General features: G+C 38.6%; 1 protein-coding gene and 1 pseudogene across 1 annotated transcript in view; both read right to left on the reverse strand.

Annotated features, from left to right (window-relative positions):
• The window catches only part of NKAP (NFKB activating protein), a 43090-nt gene that overhangs the window by 3170 nt on the left and 16352 nt on the right, over positions 1-23568 (reverse strand). The window contains exons 2-8 of the mRNA XM_006893786.1: positions 22308-22388; positions 16108-16178; positions 15744-15884; positions 7636-7699; positions 3572-3681; positions 3406-3481; positions 2144-2293 (exon numbers count right to left, since the gene is read on the reverse strand). Coding sequence (XP_006893848.1) covers positions 2144-2293; positions 3406-3481; positions 3572-3681; positions 7636-7699; positions 15744-15884; positions 16108-16178; positions 22308-22388 — 693 coding nt within the window. The remainder of the gene's footprint in view (positions 1-2143; positions 2294-3405; positions 3482-3571; positions 3682-7635; positions 7700-15743; positions 15885-16107; positions 16179-22307; positions 22389-23568) is intronic.
• On the reverse strand, positions 19286-19655 carry LOC102850205 (annotated as a pseudogene).

The raw sequence follows: 23568 nt of genomic DNA on the forward strand, positions 1-23568 counted from the left end.
TGGAAGTATCAGGAACTTCTGTTAAGATTTATTCCTAAATACTTACTATTCTGATACTCTTACAAATGCTATTATCTTTTTATTGAAGTATATGGTTTTTAGTTGTTTGTGGCTGATTTAAAGAAAAGAATCTATTTTTGTGTATTAACTTTATATCAAGCCATCTGTTAACCCTCTTATTACTTATAATACACCTAAAGATACTTAGGGTTTCAATGTTAATATATCATTCATAAAGAATGACAGTGCCCATGATTCTGAATTTACTGCTGCTCAGCCTGAAGTTGCAGAATGGTCTGAAGACGTCCAGCTGTCCTCTGTTCCTATTTAGAAGCTCCCTACTGAAGACTGGAGTGCTCAGCCTGCAACTGAATACTGGTCTGCAGCCCCCAATGCTCAGGCCACTGAGTGGTCTGGGACAACCACTGAGTGGTCTTAAACCGTCTTTTCAGTCTTTTAAAAAGTGGAACTTAGATGGACAGAAAATAAACAATACATTTCATGGTGGGGGGGGAGGAATGACAGTCTTATTTCCTCCTTTCCAGCCCTTATGCCTCTAATTTCTTTTCTTTCTTTATTATTAATTTTAATGAACATTTACAGACACTTTGGATTTTTATTCATTCATTGCTGCACTTTTCTCCCTGCCCACCCCTCCACTCCAGTTTGTTCTTCTCTTTGAAAAGTAAATGACAAATTCTTTCATTGTTATACAATCTCTCCCCCCAAGTCCACTCCACTATGCAGCCTTCATTCTGGACTCCTGTCATGATAATAATACCTAATCATATATCGTTTTTAAACAGTTCTCTCCCTCATCTGTTTCAATGCAGTATACATCACTTGTCCCCTCTTTCTCAGTCTCCCCTCAATCCTGATGTCAGTACTGTTTGATAACAGTGGCCCTATGCAATATTTGTCCTTGTGTGACTATTTCACTCAGTATAGTGTCCTTCAGGTTCACCTATTTTGAATAATATTTCATTAGTTCCTTGTTTTTCAATGCAACATGGTATCCCATTGTGTGAATATACCCAGCTTCTCTCTTGGGTTATTTCCAACTCTTTGCTATTGTGAATAAAGCAGCAATAAACAAGGGTGTGCATATATCTGCTTTGGTGGTGGTTATGGTTTCTTTGAGGTATATTTTCAGTATTGGAATTGCTGGGTCAAATGGTGTCTCTATTTGCAACTTTTTGAGAAAGTGCCATATTGCCTTCCATAGTGGTTGCACCATTTTACAGTCCCACCAACAGTGAATAAGGGTTCTAGTTTCTCCACAACCTCGCCAGCATTTGATGTTTGCTGCTCTGTTGAATTTTTCTATTCTTATTGGGGTGAGATGATACCTCACAGTTGTTTTTGTTTCTTGTCTTTTCTCACTATATGGCCCATATATTATATATAAACCTATATATTTGAAAACATAATGTTTTCAAATGCTGGTTCCAAGATTCTAGAGGAACATCAGTAGTTCTGTAGAAATTTGCCTCCAATTTAATTTAAAAATATTTACCTACTTTAAAAAAATATATTAAGTTTTTAAAAAATCCAATATTCACTGCTCACTCTCCTGGTTCTTTGCAACACTCTGCTTTCTTGTTCCTACTTTTTAGATTCACTCTCCCATGCTGAGCCTGATGTCTGTTGTAATCCTTTTCTGCTATTCATTCTAAGAAGCCCCAAGTTTACAGAGAACTGGAGTCAAATTCATGAACTGGCAAACAGTGTCTTAAGAAGATACTTTTCCAAAAAGCCTTATTTTTCATGGAGCAGTGATAAACAGCTGAATTTAGCAATAGCCTCAAGTGGATTAAAATACCTGTATAAAAATATAAACTAGGAATGGACATGGGAAAGATTGACTCTGTGACAAGAAAAATATCTACTAGGAACAGACACTGGACTGACCCCGGCCCTGTGACAATGGAACAAAGATGAATTTGAATCTGCGTTGCATATAGACTTAAAATTTCAGACAGCCACATTTATACCAATAATGCCAATATTAAACACTATGTGTGCTGTACTTTTCATTAGAAATGGTCAGTTAACGAAAACCAATCACCAAACTATAATTCTAGTAGTAAGATAAAATGAAGATACTGAATTATGGAAAACTACCTCAATGCCAACAACTTACCTGCTACCACTCATTACATAACCTGAACATTCAAATGATGCAATTTCTTCACTTGTCAAGCCAATTTCACCTCTTCTTGGAATACGTTTTCCAGCTTTCACATATTCAGCCATGGCTGCACCTTCACCAGGTAACAGAGCATGACCATAGCTGCAAAGTATTGAATAATCAGAAAATATCCATTAAGTAATTTTAAAACAAAGATATCCTTTAAAGGGGGCACAAAAAGACTTTTTCCTCTAAGAAATTAGTAAGGCTAGCTAGCAGTGTTGAACAATGGTATGCTAAAAGGCCCAATGTGAATTATTTTTTAAAATTAGTGAACACTGAACTGGAGTAACTAAACAAGAAAAGTAGACAAAGTTTGAAAGAATAAATGACTTTATGTTAATGAGTATAGATACATAGTTTATAATTATGGATTAGTCTATCTGTAAAGGTACCACTTTTACTGCTTCTTTCTCCAGCTAATGCCCTTTTCCCTTAAGAAAAGGGTAAATACAACATCTCAAATTAGTAGTACATTATTTAGACTTATAATCGATAATAATTCTATATTGTAACAATCATCTATTTACTTTAATCCAGTGGGCCTTTAAAAGCAACCGTCCCATCATTTATTTAAGTATTTTGTGATTACTTGTTAAACTCAAAAGGAGCCCTGGTGGCATAGTGCTAACCAAAAGGTCAGCGGTTTGAATCTGCTAAGTGCTCCATGGGAGAGAGATGAGCAGTCTCTTCCTGAAAAGATTTACAACCTCAGAAAACCTGATGGAGAGGCATCATGAGTTGGAATCTACTCCATGGTAGTGGGTTTGGTTTTATTAAATTCAAAGCTTGTAATACAAAGATAATCTCTGCCCTTGTGGATTTTATAGGTTAAGAAGGATATAACTATAGCATAAGGTAGAATATGTATTTTATAGAAGAGTAGAAAATATGAGAATTAAAGAGAGGCAGAAATAATATCTAACTGTAGGGGAGAGGTAATGGAATGACATATACTCTCTCTTCTTAAGAAGGGCTTTGAGGATAATAAGATTTTTCACAGGAAGAAAATAAGGGTAAGGAAGGAAAAGGAGGACAGAGAAGAGAAGAGGCAGGAAGGCTGTTGAGAAAGTCCAGAGTAAATAGAAGGAACTTGCAGTAGTCCAGCTCAGTCGGAGTTGCGGGTATGAATAAGAGAGCAGAGGGAAATAAATTTGGCAAGGTAGGTTGGAGTCATACTCTTTGGAAGGTACTGTAAATACATTGCTACTTACTTCAGTGGCTTATCATCTTGAGAGGCAAGTGTCTTTGGAGCCTCTGGACCAATTAAATCTGAGGGTTCCTCAGGCTCTGCACAAAAGATGTTCAGAAATAATTTACAGGATGACTGGTTAATTTAATGTTTCATCTGCTCTAAGTCAGACTATCAGGAGAACTTACTTAGTCGTTCCTTCCAGGGATTCTCCAGAAACTCTTCTTGGGATTCTTTAGAACTTGACTCACTGCTTTCTTTTCTATTCTTTTTAGGCTTCTTTTTCTTGTATTTCTTCCTGTGGAGATTATAATTTTATACAGATGGATTCAATAATTTCACATTAAAGGGCATAATTTTTTTTTTTGTGCGTGGATACTTTCATAAAACATGGGGCTAGGGGTGGGGGTACCGGGCGCGACCGGCTCACACAAAGATCTGGATGTGGTCGCGCACAGGTTGGTGACAGATGGGGCAGGCGCCGAGTGTGGTACCGCAGGGCGTTCATGCGCCATGGCCACACTGGAACACGAGGTGGAAGTGATTGTAGATGCAGATGGGACAGGTGATGCGCTCTTCTATCTGCCTGTAGTGGCTCCGCAACTTCTCCACCAGCTGTCATGGAGGGCCGGGAACAGCTTCTTGCTGATCACCACCTGGTACCTGATGCATTTCTCCATCTGGCGGGCGCACTCCTAGCACATAATGCAGTGCTGACAGAAGAGCACCAGCAATGCTAGCTTGGAGCTCACCAGGCCCTCGGCAGCCTCAGGCCCTGCTGCTGCCACATACAGGTTGGTCACTGTGTTGGGGGTGCTGAGCACATGGTGCAAAACCGCAGTGCCCACACTGCCATAGCCCTCTGCTGCCTGCCACTACCGGAAGCGCTGGGCACAGCCCTGTAGGGCCTTGAGCACATGCCCCTCAGTGGCCAGGTCTAAAGGGCTCCGGCCGCAGTGGCTGGCATAGCTCACGTTGGCCCTTTCCAAAGCCAGGAAGCAAGCGATTGCCAAGTCCATGGTCTGCTCCACGCTGCCTGGGAGGCTTGAGGACTGCAACCTGGACAGCAGCTGCAAGGGTCCTGGGTCCCCTCACACACAGCCCCATCACAGTGTCCCCATCCTCATCCTCAGTGTTGACACTGCAGCTAGCATCCACCAGCAGCAGCCCCGGTCCCACGTGGGCCCGCTGCACAGCCAGATGCCATGTGGACTGGAGCTTCTGGTTGTTCAGGTTCACAGCGGTCCTCTCGAGTGAGGATCTGGGCCACGTCTCCGAGGTTGTTGAGGGCAGCCAGCTGCAGTGCTGTGAAGTTGTCTTCCTTCCTGGCGTCCACCAGATGCCAAGCCTGAGCCAGAATCTTCTAGACAGCTAGCACGTGGCACTTGAGTGAGGCATGGTGCAACAGCGTGAAACCTTGGCTGTTGGTGCCAGTCACATCAATGCCTGGATCTTAACAATGCCTCTGGTGCCAATGCCTGCTGAGATGGCACAGTGGTGTGTTGGCATGGGAATCAGGTAAGTTGACGTTGCAGCCACGCTCGCACAGGACCCACACCACCTCCAGGAAGCCCCTCTGCACTGCAACATGCAGTGCAGCACTCCTGGAGCTGTTGAGGGCTTCGGGGTTGCAGCCTGCCCCCAGCGGCACTCAGGTGGTCTCTCATCTCACCAATGCCTAGTATGTCAATATTTCCTCCTTAACAATATCTAATTTTCCCACATTTATGGTTCTCACATTCCGTGTTCCAATCACTAGTGTCTGCTTACAACTGTTCCTCTTCCTTTGTATTTTCATACTCAGTTGCCCTTTCTGTCATTCTATGCGTGTCCTGTTGTACATAGGGTTTTCAGAGGCCTGCTATTTTGGAAGTGGATGGCCAATCCTTCCTACTGGTGTACGTCAGTCTGAAAGTTCAGATCTAGAGAAGTATCCAACAGATAAGCATTTTACAGAAAAAGTGAAAATATATCCCTTATTGTGGAATTAACCATTAGTTTCAGAGTTGTCCCTGCCCTTGGCTCAAGTGCCCTGACCCACTTATTTCTTTGCTCCACCATCGATACCCCCCCACTTCTACCCACTCCCTTCTTCACCTATCTCCCAATGATACTAAAAATATATACCCTATTTGTTATCTTTAGAGAATGCTAGAAAAATCAACTTATTATTTTGAAAACTCACAAAACAAAAAAATGAAGTAATTTTCTAGCCTTTTCTATACAAACTATACTAAACAGTACAGTAAGATTGATGCCAAAATGACTCCATTTTGCTGACTTACTGACCCTATCCAAATAGGTGCAAATTGATCCAAGAAATAGTAAATAACCTGCTTAATGTATAGTTGACATCTGTATACTCCCAGACATGGGTTATCACCCACTCCAGGATATAGTTAACAGTTAAGATCAGGTGTAGTGGAAGCACTGGAAACTTCTGTGAGTACCCCAATTAGCCAAAATACCCCACTCCTCTCTTAGTTAGGGGTTGACATTGCTTTCAACAAAGAGGGCATTTGAAATAAAGCATATTTGTTATATACTTGGCTCGTGTTGCTTCTGGACATTGCAGTGGGTTTGGACCTTTCAATAACTACTATAACAAGTAGTCTGTTGATTTATAGACTAATTCTATTCACCACATAACTGAAGAGGGGAAGATGGAATAACTGCTATTAATGAAATGATGAATCTGGGCAGTAACTATTAATGGTTGTTAATATGACAAAAGGGCACAATCATGCATTACATTATCTGCTTCCTTAATGAAAATATACATTACTACCTAAGAAGTATTTCTTGAACATTTCAACTTTGAATCTGAACTTAGCCAAGTCTCCTCCCTCCCTTCTCAGTCCTAGGCCACCATGAATCTACTTCCTTTCTCTATAGATACTTTTAAGATTCCATGGAAACAGAATTATGCAATATGTCAAAGAGCTCTGGTGGCACACTGCTTAGGCATTTTCAATCTATAGGAAATCCATAAGAACATATTAAAGAATATCTTAAGAATGTAATCAGTGCCTCCATGAACAAGTGCATCTTTTGTCATGAGACCAGAAGAACTGGATAGTGTCCCCCTGTCATTACTTAACATTTTAATCAAAGATTCAGCAGAAGAATTCTGAGCAAAAGGGAGGAAATGCAGAACAGATTTTCACATTTTAGTGAAATTCAGACTTTGTAGAGACATGGAAGCTGTATGAACCCCTCAAAATTATGGCTTTGAGAAAAATCTTTAAACTTTAAACCAAAAATATCTCCAGAAGTCTTATTTAAACCAAACAAAATTTTAGCTTAACTGATATGGAATGCCTGCCTTGAAAATTGTGTTCTTTTAAGAATTATCTATATTAGATCACATAACAACAACTTGAAAAGATCAGATAGCAAGTCTGGGATAAATCGGTTCATGAAGGAGGAACAACTCAGTAAGGGAGTATGAAGATGGTTATAAAACTTGAAGAATATAATCAATGTCACTAAATTGTACATGTAGAAAACTGTTTACTTGATCAAATTCTGCTGTGTATTTCCTAACACCTCAAAAATAAGATAAATTTAATACATGCAATCAGCAAAATCTATACTAGTAAAAACTCTTTAGGGAAAGTGATTTGCTTTCTTCAACATATACATTTTTTTAAAATTTTTATTATTTTTTATTATTTTGTGTGCGTGTACCGTCAAATCAGATCTGACTGGTACAGGAGGATATTGCGCCTCCTTCTCCGGCAGAGCATCTGGTGGATTCGAACCGTGTTTCTCTGGGATTGCAGTGCAGTTTCTTGCCACTAGGCCATCAGAGCTCCCCTCAACATATATACATTTTAAGAACAAAAAGGGAAGAAGAACTTGATCTAAAGATATCTAAGGGGGAAAAGATATCTAAGAGATAGACCAAATAACTGTAACTTATAGAAACTATTTTAATTAAGATTTGAATGAACTATAAAAAACTATGAGAATTAAGGAATTATTGTTACTTTTTAAAGGTATGACAGTGTCATTGTTATGTATTTTACAAGAAAAGTGCCTTTTTTTAGAGAAACATGCTGAAATGTTTATAGATGAAGTAATAACTAGGACTGGTTTCAAAATAATTAGGGATGGAGGAAACTGTCTATAAACTGAAAATTGTTCAAATTATTTGATAGTCATATGGAGAACAATAATACTACGTTTTGTAATTCTACATATACTTTTGTATATTTCTGTAATAAAAATGATAAAAAAAACCACTAACGATTTACGTTTCTTCTTCCTTTCCTTTTTCTTGGTTTTCTTTGCTCTCCTTTTTGTATCTTCATCTGCAAATTAAAACACATTACAATTGAAAAAAACTTTAAACTCTAACACCCTTTATATAATTATCCTGTTGTCCCATTTCTTGTTGAAGAGAGATTAACTCATTCAAATATCTATTCCCATTTGCTAGGACTTTGCTAGGCACTGGAGACATAGAAATTAAAGTTATACATGGTATCAGATGATATATAGAGTATTCTTATTATTACTGTCATTGTATGAGATAATGATAAAAATCCATTCCCATTAAGTAAGTTCTGACTCAAGGCAATTCTCTATTAGGTTTCTGAGGCTGTAAATCTTTATGAAAGGAGACTACTCATTTTTCTCCTTAGGGTCCATTGGTGAATTTGAACCACTAGAGATGACTGACTTTTGGGTTAGCAGAGCAATTTATTATGGGTCACTCCAGCACAGCATTTAAGAGAATAAAATACCTAGGAATAAATCTAACCATGGATATGAAATACTTTTATAATATAACCTATAAAACACCATTGGAAGAGATAAAAGAAGTCTTAAATAAATGGAAACATGTTCTATGTTAATGGATTGGAAAAGTTAATGCTGTTAAGATGTCAATACCATCCAAAACAATCTATAGATTCAGTGTAATCGCAATTAAAATTTCAACAGGTTTCTTTACAGAAATAGAAAAACCAATATTTACTTTTATATGGAATGGCAAGAGACCTCAAAAGCTAAAATAATATTAAAACAGAAATTAAAAGGAAGATGCATAATTTCTGATTGTAAAACCCAGTCTACAGCTACAGTATTCAAAACAACCTGCTACTACTACAGCAACATACACATAGACCAACGGTATAGAATTGAGAGTCCAGAAATAAACTCACACATCTATGGTCAACATAGATTTTCTTAAAATGGTGCTTAATCTACTTGCTGGGGAAGGAAAATTCTCTTCAATAAACAGTGTTGGGAAAATTTTACTTCTATATGCAGAAAAATGAAACAGATCCATGTCTCACATCATACATAAAGACAAATTAAAAATGGATTAAAGACTTAATGTGCATACTAAAACTGTTACACTATTAGAAGAACAGAGGCAATACTATCAGTCCTAGCTTTCAACAATGGATTATTTAATAGAATAACAAAAGCACAAACAACAAAAGACAAAATAAATAAATGAGGCCTCATAAAAATTCAAATAATCCAATTATAATAAAGGGAAGAGAGGAATGCACATTTCAGCAAGGAAGACATTAAAAAAGCCAGCAAACACATAAATAGTTCAGAGTCATCAGCTATTAGACAGATGCAAACCAAACCAAAATTAGATACCATTTCACTCTCAGGAGTATGGCTAAGATTAGAAAAAAGTGAAAAACAGAAAACAACAAATGCTGGTGAGGATGTGGGGAAATTGGAATCCTTATCTGGTGGGAACTCAAAATAGTATAGTTGTTGTGGGAAATTGATGATGCCTCAAAAAGCTAAAAAAAGAACTACCATATTTTCTACTAATTCTACTCCTAGGTATATATACAAAAGACTTGAAGGTGAGATTCAAAAAGGGACTTTCATACTAATGTTCATGCAGAACTGTTCACAATAGCCAAAAAAGTGGAAACAATCGAAATGCTCATCAATAGATGAATAGATAAATAAAATATGGTACATATATACAATAGAACACTATTCAGCCAGTTGGAGAAATGAAACCTTGAAACATGCTTCAATATGGGTGGAATTTGAAGGCATTACGCTAAATGAAATAAGTCAATCATGAAAGGACAACTATTATATGACCTCACATATATGAAAAGGCAAGTATAGAGACCAGGGCAGGATATTAATGTTTACCAGGGCAGTATGGATGGGGAAAGAACGTTAAAAGTGATGGGGGAATCACATGGATTAAGGGTAGGGTTACAAAGTCAATTTTTAAAATTGTTGCCAATAAATTGTATGTCTAGAAAAGGTTGAATTGGCAAAAGATATGTGATAGATACATGTACAATGACAATTTTTTTTTTTAAAAAGTAAAGTGCAACTCATTCAAGTCAGGTCTTTCCAATCACTTGCTGTGCATCTGAGAGCTGGACAACGAACAAGGATTACACGAAAAGAAGTGATGCCTTTGAGTTGTGGTGCTAAAGAAGAGTACAGAATATGTCATGGGTAGCCAAAAGAACAAACAGATGTTTGTTTGGAAAAGATATGTCAGAGATAGTAGAACCAGAATCCTTCTCTGAGGAGAGGATGGAGAAGCTCTGTCTCACCTAATTTGGGCATGGTGTTAGAAGAGGCTGTTCCTTGGAAATAAATCATGCTTGGAAAGGTGGAGGCTCAGTGAAGGAGAGGTAGATGCTCAATCCCAAAATATGGATTGATCCAGTGTCTGGATGATAAGGATTAGGATTCAGATCTGTTTTTCACAGAGTACATGACTTGACGACACCTAACAACAAGAACAATCTATGTGTAAATAAAGTTTTCTTGAAACACACACACACACACACACACACACACACACACACACACACAGAGAGAAATAAGTAGCTGCTGGGGATGCTTATATACAATTAAATATCTCATGGGATTTGGTTCCTTGGTTTTGAAGTTTAAGAGTAATGGTTTCATAGGATAGTCAGTTAATTTGTCTAATCATGTTTAGTGTTCCTGTATAGTCTTTTAATTCAGTGAGGTCATAAAAGCAGCATCAGTATGGATGGTGAAGAGATTGAGTTAGTTAACAGTTTTAGTTTGCTTGGCTCTGAAGTCAACACTCTTGGTACAAGCAGCCAGGAAATCAAGAGATGAATTGCACTGGGAAAATCAGCTGTCAGGGATATCACCAGAGCAACGATGTCAGGCTGGAGACTAAGGTGCGCCTGATCAAGGCCACAGTCTTCGCAATTACTTGCTATGCATCAGAGAGCTGGAAAATAACTAGGGATGATAGAAAGAGAAGTGATGCCTTTGCGCTGTGGTGCTGGAGAAGAGTACTGAATATACCATGGACTGCTAGGAGAACAAACAGGTTTGTCCTGGAGAAGTTGAAGCCAGGCTGCTCCTTGGAGGCAAGGATCCTGAAGCTTCTTCTGACATACTTTGGACATGTTGCAAGGAGGGACCAGTCCTTGGAGAGGGAAATCATGATTGGGAGAGTGGAGGGACAGCGCAGGAGAGGATGATCCTCGATGAGATGGATCGATTCAGTGACTGGGGTAATGGGAGTAGGTGTATCAGATGAGATTGGCACAGGATAGAGCAGGGTTTAGGGCTGTTGTACATAGGGTCACTATGAATCGCAAGTGACTCGATGGCACATAACGACAAGTGGCCATTCATGGCACAACTGGTCTCTACTGTCCTGAAGAAACAAATGAAGGATAAAAGTCAGAAAAGAGGAAGAAAGAGGTTATGGAATGTGTGGCATTCATGAACTATATTCATGAACAACTGCCTCCTTTACCATGAAACCAGAAGAACTGGATGATACTCAGCTACAGAACAGGATTTCAAATTCTAATGCAATTCTGACTTTCTGGAGCCGTGTAGGATGGATGAACCCTTGATGCTACTTCCCAGAGATAACCTCTAAATCTTAAGCTGAAAATATCTCCTGAAGTCATCTTAATAGTTAAGCTTAACTGAACCAAAAAATTCCATCTTGAGCATTATGCTCTTAAAAAAAATGGTTGAAAGAAAACCAATTTACTCTATAAACTTTCACTCAAATCACAATAAAAAGTTAATAAAGAATAAATAAGAATTTTATAAACTCAAATGAATAGACAGAATTTTATTGTAAGAATGTGTCTTAAAGGAGTTCTGGTGACCTAATGGCAAGAAGCTGTGCTGTAATTCCAAAGGTGCACAGTTCTAATCCACCAGATGGAGAAGGAGGGACAATCTCCTCCTGTGCCAGTCGGATCTGATTAGATGGGGACACACACACACACACACACACACACACACACACACACACACATTGTCCAGTCTCATTTCTGTAGCTGAAAAACTCCTAAATATTACTCTATCTGCCTGCTGAACAGTTTCTTCTTCAAAAACATAGACATCATGCAAACTTCTTTTCTAAGGGAGCTCTGGTGGCCTAATGGCAAGAAGCTGCACTGCATTCCCAGAGGTATGAGGTTTGAATTCACCGGATGCTCTGCTGGAGGAGGGACAATCTCCTGTACCAGTCAGATCTGATTTGATGGTAGACACACATACACACACACACAAAATTAATAAAAATTTTTTAAAATGAAAAAACCTTTTATATCCTTGTTTTTAACTGTTGTAGCTTGCTGAATCAAAGTAGCTGAATTTGATACAAGTTCAATGTCATTTCCTTCAAGAATTAACTCATCTTTCTGGGCTTGCGATCCTGAACCCTCCAAATGTATTTTTCTTTTCAGTGTAAAAATAATTTTATTTTAGCTAATGTTAATAAATTTTTACTTAATGAACGATGCTTTATTCCATTGTCCCTCAATATCACCACAGTTCCTCTGAGGCTTGTATAAAAGATTCATCTTCAAGAGAACCTTTCTTCCACTACTGTTCTGTCACTATAGAGGTAGATTTCTGGAGGTGATAGCATGCTTCTTTTTCTATACTGTGCAATACTGCTACTGGACATAAGAGCTGTCACATTTTCTTTCCATTAGGCTGAATGCTGATTGGCTTCAGTTATTTCTCACCTATTATTTCTCCATATTAGTCACTTACTTCAATGTCATTTTAGGATGCCAATACTTTCTGCTTTCTTTATTTTAGTGACTCTCTATGATGAATGTGTTGATATTTGATTAATTCTTATGTGGACAACAACAAAAAGCTTTGTTGTTGTTATGTGCTGTCAAGTTGCTGGCAACTCATAGCAACCCTATGTACAATAGCCCTAAACCCTGCTCTGTCCTGTGCCAATCTCACTGTCTCAGACACACCCACCCCAATTACCCTAGTCACTGAATCAATCCCCTCCTGTGCTGTCCCTCTCCAAGGACTGGTTCCTCCTTGCAACAAACATGTCCAAAGTATGTCAGACAAAGCTTCACAATCCTTGCCTCCAAGGAGCAGCCTGGTTTAGCCTTCTCCAGGATGAACCTGTTTTCTTAGCAGTCCAGCACCACAGCTCAAAGGCATCAATTCTCCTTCTATCCTCCCTAGTCACTGTTCAGCTCTCTGATGCATAGCAAGTGATTGCAAAGACCATGGCCTTTATCAGGTGCACCTTAGTCTCCAGAGTGACACCGTTGCTCTTCAATACTCTGGAGAGGTTCTTAACAACAGACTTTCCCATCACAATATGTCTTTTAATTCCCTGGCAGCTGGTGCCAAGAGTGTTGACTGTGGAGCCAAGCAAACTAAAGCTGTGAACAATCTCAATCTCTTCACCATCCATCCTGATGCTGCTAATTGGCCCAGTGGTGAGAATCTTTTGTCTTCTTGATATTGAGCCTCAATCCATATTGAAGGCTGCAATCCTTGACCCTCTGCAGCAAGTGCTTCAGGTCCTCCTCAGTTTCAGCAAGCAGGATTGTGTCATCTGCATAACGCAGATTGTTAACAGATCTTCCACCAATCCTAATGCCACGCGTCTCCTCCTAGGGCCCACCCTCTCGGACAATCTGCTCTGCATACAGGTTGAAAAGGTATGGAGATAGGACACATCCCTGGTGTACACCCTTCCAAATTTTGAACCATGCAGTGTTTCCTTGCTCTGTTCTGATGACTGTCTCCTAGTCCAAGTATAGGTTTCGCATTAGCACGATCAAATGTTCTGGGATTCCCATTCTTCTCAGAGTCAGGCACAGTTTGTTGTGATCCACATAGTCAAACATCTTTGCATAATCAATGAAACACAGATAGACATTCCTATGGTATTCCCTGCTTTCAGCTAAGATCCATCTAACATTAGCTACAATACCCCTAGCACCATGACCCCTTCTAAACCCAGCCTGCACTTCTGGCAGTTCTCTGTTGATGTGCTGTTCCAGTCGTTTTTTTAATACTCTTCAGAAGAATCTTGCTTATATGTGATATCAATGATATTGTACAATAATTTCCACACTCTCTTGGGGCACCTTTCTTTGGAATGGGAACAAATATATATCTCTTCCAGTCAGTTGGCCAAGATTTAGAATCCTCAAAAACTAACATCTGAATACAAGCTTAGTATTTAGACATAGGTATGCTTTTTGCTATATCCAGCTCAGTCCAAATGTATTTTTCACTTAAGAAGTTTCTAATTTCAACCAGAGAGTCACTCTTCTGAATCACGATGTTGCTGGGGAAATGAGGATACACAGACCTCATCTTATAACAAATGTCCAGTGTTAACATCCTAGATCATGGCTATAGATGGTGTTAACCGTAGCCAGTTCCTTTCTGATCTTCCACCACTTGTTAATGTAAGCATCTTCTTTTCTTTCCAAGGAGACTGTGCTCTACATTGATGTCCTTCAGCAAGGTTCCCTGCAGGCCTTTAACGATAACTGTGCAGACCTTGTCACTAGGCCACCACAGCTCACCTGTGCAGACCTTTAGAGTATCACATTCTTTGGAATGCTGACAGTCTAGTTGCTGAGATTGGTCTTCATTCTCGCAGTAAATGTGGCAAAGAGCGCATTATGCTCTTTTAACAACTATCTATATGAGATTAAATTGACTCGACAGATAGGAAACTGAGGAGTCAATAAGTTTATGTTAATGAAGGAGGAACAACTTTAAAAAGGAGGGTAAAAGTGATTGCACAACTTGAAGAACGGAATCAATGTGTAAGTGCAGAAACTGTTGAATTGGTATATATTTTGCTGTGTATATTCTCAACAACAATAGTAGAAATAATTATCTGTAATATTTAAAAAAGAAAAAGAATACAGCCTTGGAAAGCCTAAGAGGGACAGTTCTACTTTGTCCTTTGTCCTACAGGATCGCTCTGAGTCAGAACTGACATGATGGCAATGGACATGTTTTCCTTTTATTGGTTGAGTTATACCATTCTCTTTACTTTTCTGAATGTTCGATAGTTTTTGTAATGAGTCCCTCCCCCTAGAAGCCCCCAAAACAGACATTTTGTGTGTATTGGGGAGGGGCAGGATATTTTTCAGGAGCTCCATTTAATAGAGGTGAGAGGGAAGAGATAAATACAATTCTGAAGGAACTATTAAGTGCTCTGTGCCTAGAGAAATCTCACATGCAGACTGACTTGGAGAGGGTGAGAGAGAGAAAAAGTTGAGTATGATAAAGTGATTCTAAAGCTAGTTTTTTAATACAATTTATCTGATTACAAAAGTAATACATGAAATTTATAAGCCATGTCAGACAAAGGGAGAGACTGTAGGCAGAGGGACACTGTACCAAGTCACAGCGTCAAGAGAAAGAATATGGGATACAGAAAATAGTTCTAGGGTAGAGAGGATGGTACAGGACAGTGATGGAACATGTGATTAGAGAGTGATAATCATCCCCATGGGTTCATAGAAAGCCACTGAAGGAACTGAAGTAGGAGACTGCCATGCTTAGATTTAAGATTTAAGGAAGTTCAATCCTTCAGTGATACAGAGAAAGAGAAATGACAATAGGATACAAGGCAGTAGCAAAATAAGTGAAAACTTTGTGTAATGAATGTGTCAACGCCAGAAGAGGCATCACATTGTCAATGGTCAGTTAGAAGAGCTTTTGTGATCTGATACCCCAGGAGTACATCCTATAAATTGGCAGATAGGTATCCTTTGGGTATGAAAATGAAAAACTTGAGTCCTTCCACTAGGCTGAAGTATGACTTGCAGCTCAATCCTTGACTTGGTTGACTGCCAGAAGCCTTGGATATTCTATTCACCATAGCCTCGTCTATGAAATGTACACTAGAATTACTGTAAGAATTTAATAGTAACGACAAATAGGATGCATTTAGCATAGTTCCTGGCATAAAGTCAGTAGCTGCTCTAAGAATCTTAGCCATTATTGCTTTAAAGAGTTTTTCTCTAAATAAATTAAGTTTTAACAGGTAAAACTAGTTTTAAAATAAGGTTTGTAGAATCATGTTGACATTCTCACCACTAGAGTCTGTTTCAGAGTCAGAATCAGTGTCACTGTCGTCTGAATACTTCTTGTGTTTTCTTTTGGATGATTTTTTCTTTCTCCTTTTCTTCGACCTTTCCTTTGAATGACCAGACTTCTTCTTTTTCTTTTTTTCTTCTATATAAGATACAGATAAAAAGAAACCACCAAAGAGGTATTCACAAGTGTCAATTTTATAGTAACTTAAATATTGAAAAAGAATAAATGATGGGGGAAATAAAAAGAATAGATGATGGGTAACATGAGACTCAATGGTACACAGCAATAACAAAAATATTCAACTACTAAGAAACTTATTTTTTAACTTCTCAATAGAAAAAGCTCTGTATTTAAGAAATACCTTCTGAAGTAGAAGCTGAAGAGGTACTCTTCTTTGGCTCTTCATCCTCTACTGGTGTATGTTCATCAGAGCTGAATTTAAAAAAATGGTTAGAAGAATTTAAAAAGTGAGGAAATAGGAATGAACCATAGAATATAAAAATATAGACTTGAAACTTTTCAGTAATGACACTGTCCAAGAACCATTATAAATAAGTGCTGACATTTTTTGGGGTTTTTGGTTGTTTGGGGTTGTTTTTTTTTTTTTGTATTTTCACAGAGGCCTGTTTTATTTAAAAATGCAATCTCAATCTACTATTGTGACTCCTAACCAGCAAAATAGATAAGAATTATGTGGGAGAAATGAAGATTTAAGTTTTTAAGAAAAAAACCCACACAGGTATAGTCTAAAAAAAGACACACCCAAAACAGCACTGTTAGACCGATAATGAAAACAGCATTTCTCTGTCTTTTTTCTACCTATCCCTGATTTCCCTTCTCAAACCACTTTAAACTCATAGCTACTGCTTTTAACAGTTATCATACTTTCTTGATTTCTCTATATTGTTGTTTGTTGTTGTTGTTGTAATGTGCCATCGAGTGGTTTTCGACTCACAGTTACCCTATGTACAACAGCCCTAAACCCTGCTCTACCCTGTGCCAATCGCATTGCCTCTGACACACCCATCCTGATTACCCCAGTCACTGAATCAATCCACCTCATAGAGGGTCTTCCCCTCCTGCACTGTCCCTCCACTCTGCCCAGCATGATGTCCCTCTCCAAGGACCCGTCCCTCCTGGCAACATGTCCAAAGTATGTCAGACAGAGCCTCAGAATCCTTGCCTCCAAGGAGTAGCCTGGTTTAACCCTCTCCAGGATGAATGTGTTTGTTTTCCTAGCAGTCCATGGTACATTCAATACTCTTCTCCAGCACCACAGCTCAAAGGCATCAGTTCTCCTTCGTCATTGTCCAACTCTCTCATGCATAACAAGTGATTGCAAAGACCATGGCCTGTATCAGGCGCACCTTAGTCTCCAATGAGACACTGTTGCTCTTGAGTACTTTAGAGAGGTCCCTAACAGCAGACTCTCCCATTGCAATACCTTTTTTGATTTCCTGGTTGCTGGTGCCAAGAGTGTTGACCGTGGAGCCGAGCAGTGTTTACTTAATTAAACCTTTATTGGTGGAGCAGATTCCAAAAGCATCTGTGACAGTAGAATACCCCCAGGGCCTCCCAGGCTGTAGTGTTTAAAAAAGACTAGGCAAAGTGCCACATATTCTCTTCTCGGGAGGCAGTAAGTTTGAGCTGCAGATTTTCAATTGGCAGGCCTTTAACCACTGCACTATCAGGGCTCTATATTTACCTGACTTGTGGTATGACAGTTGAAGCATGCAGGGTACTTTTTAAACATCTTACTTTTTCCTCAGATTCCTAATTGCCTCAGATTTTTCATGTATAGATCACTAATTCATTCATTTACTGACTCTTGAGAAAAGTAAAAAAATGAAATATTGAAATATTCAGGTATTTTGTTTAAATTTTTCACTTAGAAATTAATTTTCACTCAAACTTACTTTCCTTAGATATTTCCTATTATTAACTTTATGCTATTCTCCCCTATTCTCTCCCTTTACTGGAACCTTCTTTAAATAACAAAATATTTTCATCAACACTCAGTATCTCTCCACTTTCCCATTATTTAAGGGCACCATCATCCAACCCATTCACCCCTTGCATCTCCCATTTGCCAAATGTACTTTACATTCTTAAATAACATATACATCCTATTTTGTAATCACAAATAAACATTCTCTTAGAAAATAAAAACCATAAACATCATTCACATTATGATTATTTGTACATTGTTAACTGGAAAGATAAGCTTTATCTATGATCACATCTTCTTCTCTTTGGCTCCAAGATCTTAATTCTCCTACTGCTCAGTCACTGACATAGAATCCACTTTCAAAATCCTACAGTATTTTCTGTTTCGTTAGTGGATGTCTTTCTGGACGTTTTTAATTTCTTAATGTCACTGTTAGGGAACTCTCCAAAGAACTGAAGAGCAATGGTGTCTCTCTGGAGACTAAGGTGCATCTGATACCGGCCATGGTCTTTGCAATCACTTGCTATGCATCAGAGAGTTGGAAAATGACCAAGGAGGATAGAAGGAGAATTGATGTCTTTGAGCTTTGGTGTTGGAGAAGAGTATTGAGGGTACCATGGACTGCTAGGAAAACAAACAGATTCATCCTGGAAAGGGTTAAACCGGGTGGCTCCTTGGAGACAAGGATTCTGAGGCTCCGTCTAACATACTTTGGAAATGTTGTAAGGAGGGACAGGTCCTTGGAGAGGGACATCATGCTTGGGAAGGTGGAGGGACAGCACAGGAGGGGAAGGCCGTCTATGAGGTGGATTGATTCACTGACTGCGACAATCAGGATGGGAGTGTCAGAGACAGTGCAATTGGCACAGGGCAGAGCAGAGTTTAGGGCTCTTGTACATAGGGTCGTTATGAGTTGCAAGAGACTCGACGGCACATAACAACAACATCACTGTTTTCTCTTGTAGGATGAAGAAATATATGTGTTCTGTGTTCTATTACTATCTTCAATTTATTAACCATTCGATGTATTATTTACAACACAATCCAAAATTCCTGAAATTTACTGATTCTATTGACGAGTTTATGTTAATTTTTAAAAATTTAGATGGTCTTTTTTAATCTGTGCCTTTGTCCAAATCCTTAAGTTCAGCCTGCTTTTGGTTTAATGATGCATGCTTCATAAATATTCCTGTGTTGTTGTTTTTTTAAATTTGTTTTATTTCATTATTTTTTGTGTGTACCGTCAAATTGGATCTGACTGGTACAGGAGGAGATTGTTCCTCCTTCTCCAGCAGAGCATCTGGTGGATTCAAACCGTGCATCTCTGAGTTGGCAGTTGCAGCTTCTTGCCACTAGGCCACCTGAGCTCGCCATTCCTGAGTGTTTTAAGATTCTTTCTGTTCTGAGAATCACGTATTTTCCATTTCGGATTACTTAGGGTTTGCGTCATCATGCCGAAGGCTGCCGAACCTGTGAGACACTCTCGCGAGAACACAGGGCTCGTCACCGAGGCCTCCACTGCCCGGCAAGGCATGTGGTATTGGAGTCTATCATGGCAGTGGTCCCGAATAACAGCAGTTTACTCACAGGTCTATATGTGTACTTGCAAGTGAATGCTGAGTATCACGGAACCTGCGATGTAGAAGTATGGGAAGTCATGCGCAGCTGCCAAGCTAGGTCAAAGAAGGCGCGCAGCATGAGGGAGAGTCCCTTGCATAAGACCCCGTAGGAGCTCAGGTTCACAGCTGGTCCTAGGGCTTTGACGGCCATGGCCAAAGGAGCTGCCTCCGTGGCCAAGGACCCAGGGTCGTCAAAGGCCCAAACAGATTACTGCCCCAAATCTGGAATGTCCAGGAGCCAGGGCAGTAAGCATCACTTGTGCTCATACCTAAGCTTCCAGCAGACACGTTTACATGCTTGCTCCTGGGCGTTGTGGCATGCCTCCTCTCAAGTGCTGACATTTGTAAGAGTACAGTCTTAGCTCTACAGCTTTCATAAAAATATAACAATTTCTTTCTTTTTCTTTAATGTTGCAGAGTTCAGAAAGCACTAGTCATATACTGAACACAGCATGAAAGATTTCTATTTTAACAAGAAAGCCTAATGGCTAAAATGGGGGAATAGGAACTACAAGAATGGTGAAAGAAACTACAGATAAGAAGGATTTGGGAAGACTTTATTTTATTCCAAGTAAGCTAAGGACATACTGTTGTTGTTTATTCCCATCAAATCGAGCAAACCCACATTACCTCATCCCACCAAATTGGCCGGAGTGCTCTATGACTTAGAAGAATGTTCCTCCAAAATATATTAACAAGGGATTAAAATATAGTAACAAGGGATTAAAATATAATCCTTCTGGCCCAACTTCTAAATATAAGGGACCCCTCAGGAGGTCTTGTTGTCTCTAAACAAGAGGCTTAAATAAAAACAACCAAACAATCCACACGGATCCTCAACCAAAACAAAAGCACCATCTTAAAGACTCTAGCCCCTTCATCCAACTCCAAAATGGAGGCAAAGGCTTTGGCGTTATATGTTGTTGTTAAATGCCATCTAGTACCAACCCTATAAATAAAAGAACTGTTGTCCTCCTTCTAAGTTCATAGAGTTTCCACAGGCATGATTAGGAAGTGGACGCCACTCCTGCTTCCAAGCCTGCCTTCATCCGTGAGCTCTAACAAACATTGTCAACCATGTGTAACCATTATGGCATAAAGGACATATGGTAAAGAAGAAATTGTTCTGTTTTACTCAGAACAAGAAAAACCTAACAAACTACAGTATAAAGAGATTCTAGGCAGCTTCCTAGAATCTTTCTATAGGTGTGTGCTGTTGCTACTGCTACCTCTTAGACAAGGTAAAATGAACGAAAAGCTAAATAACCCCTTTTTGGATTTCAGCTCAAAGATTTTCTTGCTTGTCCCATGGACCTCAACATCAAGAACTACAAAGTGAAAATTTAATAGGTCATCTGGTATCAAAATGTCAATTATGAAACATCTATAACTTTTCAATTATATAACTTTTATTCTCTGGTTTCTGCTGTAGCCCAGGCAATTTTTTTTTCTATTGTGGGTTTTGGTTTTTCCACCTCCCAAAAAAGTTATTTTATTTAATGTACCCAAATCTTAATAAAGAAAATAAAATCCATCTGAAAAAAAAACAGAGATTCTATTATATTCTAGAAAATTCCAGGAATGAATATTATTAAAATTCTACAAGAATGCTCTTTCTGTGCTGCCATAATGCCATGCATTTTTGGCTAACTTAAGAGCATCAATCTCTGAGAGGCAAATGCCTGGTCCTTATCAGGTCAGGGTGCAATTCCTAACAGTGATGATAAAGCACAGTTAAATGGATGAATTTTAAATCACTGATGATCAAAGAACTAGGAAAATGAACTTTCACTTACATCACAATTTAAAAATAAATAGAAAATCACTATGTTAAAAAAAAAAGAAAAGAAAATTCTTATGAATCTTGTAGGTACGTTAGAGAAGTGTGGAGTGATCAGTCCCAGATTTGACCTGCAACTCAAAGACCTAGAAAAGTGGTAGAATAAGTTGTTCCCATTTCACCAGTTTGGTTTTACTGCACTCATGACCTCAGCTAGAATCATGGACCATGAGGAAGCTAGGCAAAAACACACCAGAGGGAAAATTCTGGGGTTCCTTCTATAGGATTGTAATGTTGTTGTTGTGTACCACAGAGTAGGAACCAACCCATAGCTGATTCTCCCATGGGTTTTCAGAGGCAGTTAATCACACGGGAGGAGACGGCTCATCCTCCCACAGAGCAGCTGGGGCCCTTCGGGACTACAAGGCAGCTTATTGCCACTAGGCCACTAGAGCTCCCTAGGATTGTAATACATCCTTAAAAATAAAGTGCCTCAACAGGCCCCCTCCCTCAGAATCTACAATAGTTTAGAAAGGCTGTTTCTTCCTCTGAAGAAATTTCTTCATTTAAAGACTACATCTGAAGTAATTTAAGTATTATGTAGAAAGTTATTTTTAGAGTTCCTTCCAACTTTAATCCTATCAGTTCAGGTTCTTAGAGAATTTTTACAAGGTTTCTATGGTAAGACATTTAAAAGAATGTTTTATCACCTTGTCACAAACTACAAGTCTACCTAACAAGAACATTGCTTCAACTCAATCTAAAGTAAATAAAGAAACAGAATAGAGGAAACAAGAAACTTATGAATAGCATAAAAGAGAAAAGAATTAAGAAGAAAAGACTTCAGACAGAAATAGAATTTAAAAATAGTTTGTACATTAATTTTAAAAGAATATCAGTATCTGACATGCAATCTGCTAACTGGGTTAAGTTAGGAAAATTATTATCAATATACTATTTAATTTTAACACTGAACACTATGAATAGGAAACATCCCCTTGAATTACAATTTAAAGAGAGAAGCTTTCTAAAATCCACTAGTAACATGTTTCAACCTATAGTTATGTCTCATGTTTTTAAAATTTAGAATATGATAGGAAAAAACTAAAAAAAGACCCATTTAAAATTTTACAATTAGTTAACAGGAACTCTGACAATAGATTCCAGACATAAGCAAATACTAAACGTATTTTAAAATATTTTTAACCACTTACTCTGGTTCAGGATTTTTTGGAGAAAGTCCCCATACTTCAGGAGCTCCCAATTCTCCAATCCTTTCTCTCTCACTTAATCTCCTGAAAGATATAGGCATGCAAATTACAAGTCAAGAGGTTTATTTTGCTTCCTAAACATAAAATCAAGCTCCACAGGAACCCAGTTAAGTCCTATTTTCATAAACTTTAAATTTATAAAAAATAGATAGAAATGTAAACCCAATTCTTGGAATCTGATGAACCTATAACACTATCACATGGTACAGACAAAAGATAGCCTGAGAAGCCAGACCAGAAATGCAGCACGGGAGACAGTTAAGTGCATCCCTTCAGCCCTGGGACATAGCTCATAACTGCCCATCTCATCTTCAGCAATACAGTACGGAAATCTGCTTACATTTGAAAATAACTCCATTTGTTTACAGAAATTTGTGAATGATCTACAGAAAGATTTTACCTGCATGTGATATTGATGCTATTGTTTGGCTTTGCCCACAGTCTGTTCACTTTTTTTTTTTTTTTTAGAAGAAACATGGTTCTCTTCCTATCAGTTCACCAAGTACTTGTCTTCCAAATTTCTTGGCATAAACTGATGAGTACATCCAGGGCTGCATCTATTTGTTGAAAGATGTCTTGGGGGCTTATTTTTCCTATTGCTTTCAGTGCAGCTTGAATTTCTTCCTTTACCATTGGTCCTTTGACCATAAGGTGCTCTCTGAAATGGTTTAGTGTCCACCAATTCTTTTTGGTACAGTGACTCTATGTATTCTTTCCACCTTTTTTAAAGGCTTCCTACATTATTTAATATTTCGCCCATAGAATCCTTCAGTATTGCAATGCCAGGGTTGAATCTGTTCTTCAGTTCTTTTAGCTTGAGAAATTCTAAGTATGTTCTTATCTTTTGGTTTTCTAACTCCGGCACTTTGCACATTTCTTCAAAATACCTTGTTTGTCTTCTCAAGCTACCCTTTGAATTCTTTTGTTTATCTCTCTTCATCAGCACTTCTTCCCTTTGGCTACATTTCAGAGCAACTTTCAAAGTCTCTTCTTACATTCATTTTGGTCTTGTCTTTCTTTCCTGTCTTTGTAATGTCCTTTTGCTTTCTTCATGGATGATATCCGGGATTTCAAACCAGAACTCATCTGGCCTTCAGTCATTAAAATTCAATGCATCAAATCTGTTCTTGACATAGTTTTTAAATTCAGTTGGGATAGACTCAAGGTGGTATTTTGTTGTTGTTGTTATGTGCCATCGAGTCCT

The sequence above is a fragment of the Elephantulus edwardii genome, unplaced genomic scaffold, assembly GCF_000299155.1.
Source record: "Elephantulus edwardii isolate Elephantulus edwardi_28Jun2011 unplaced genomic scaffold, EleEdw1.0 scaffold00131, whole genome shotgun sequence".
In the NCBI taxonomy this organism is placed as follows: domain Eukaryota; kingdom Metazoa; phylum Chordata; class Mammalia; order Macroscelidea; family Macroscelididae; genus Elephantulus; species Elephantulus edwardii.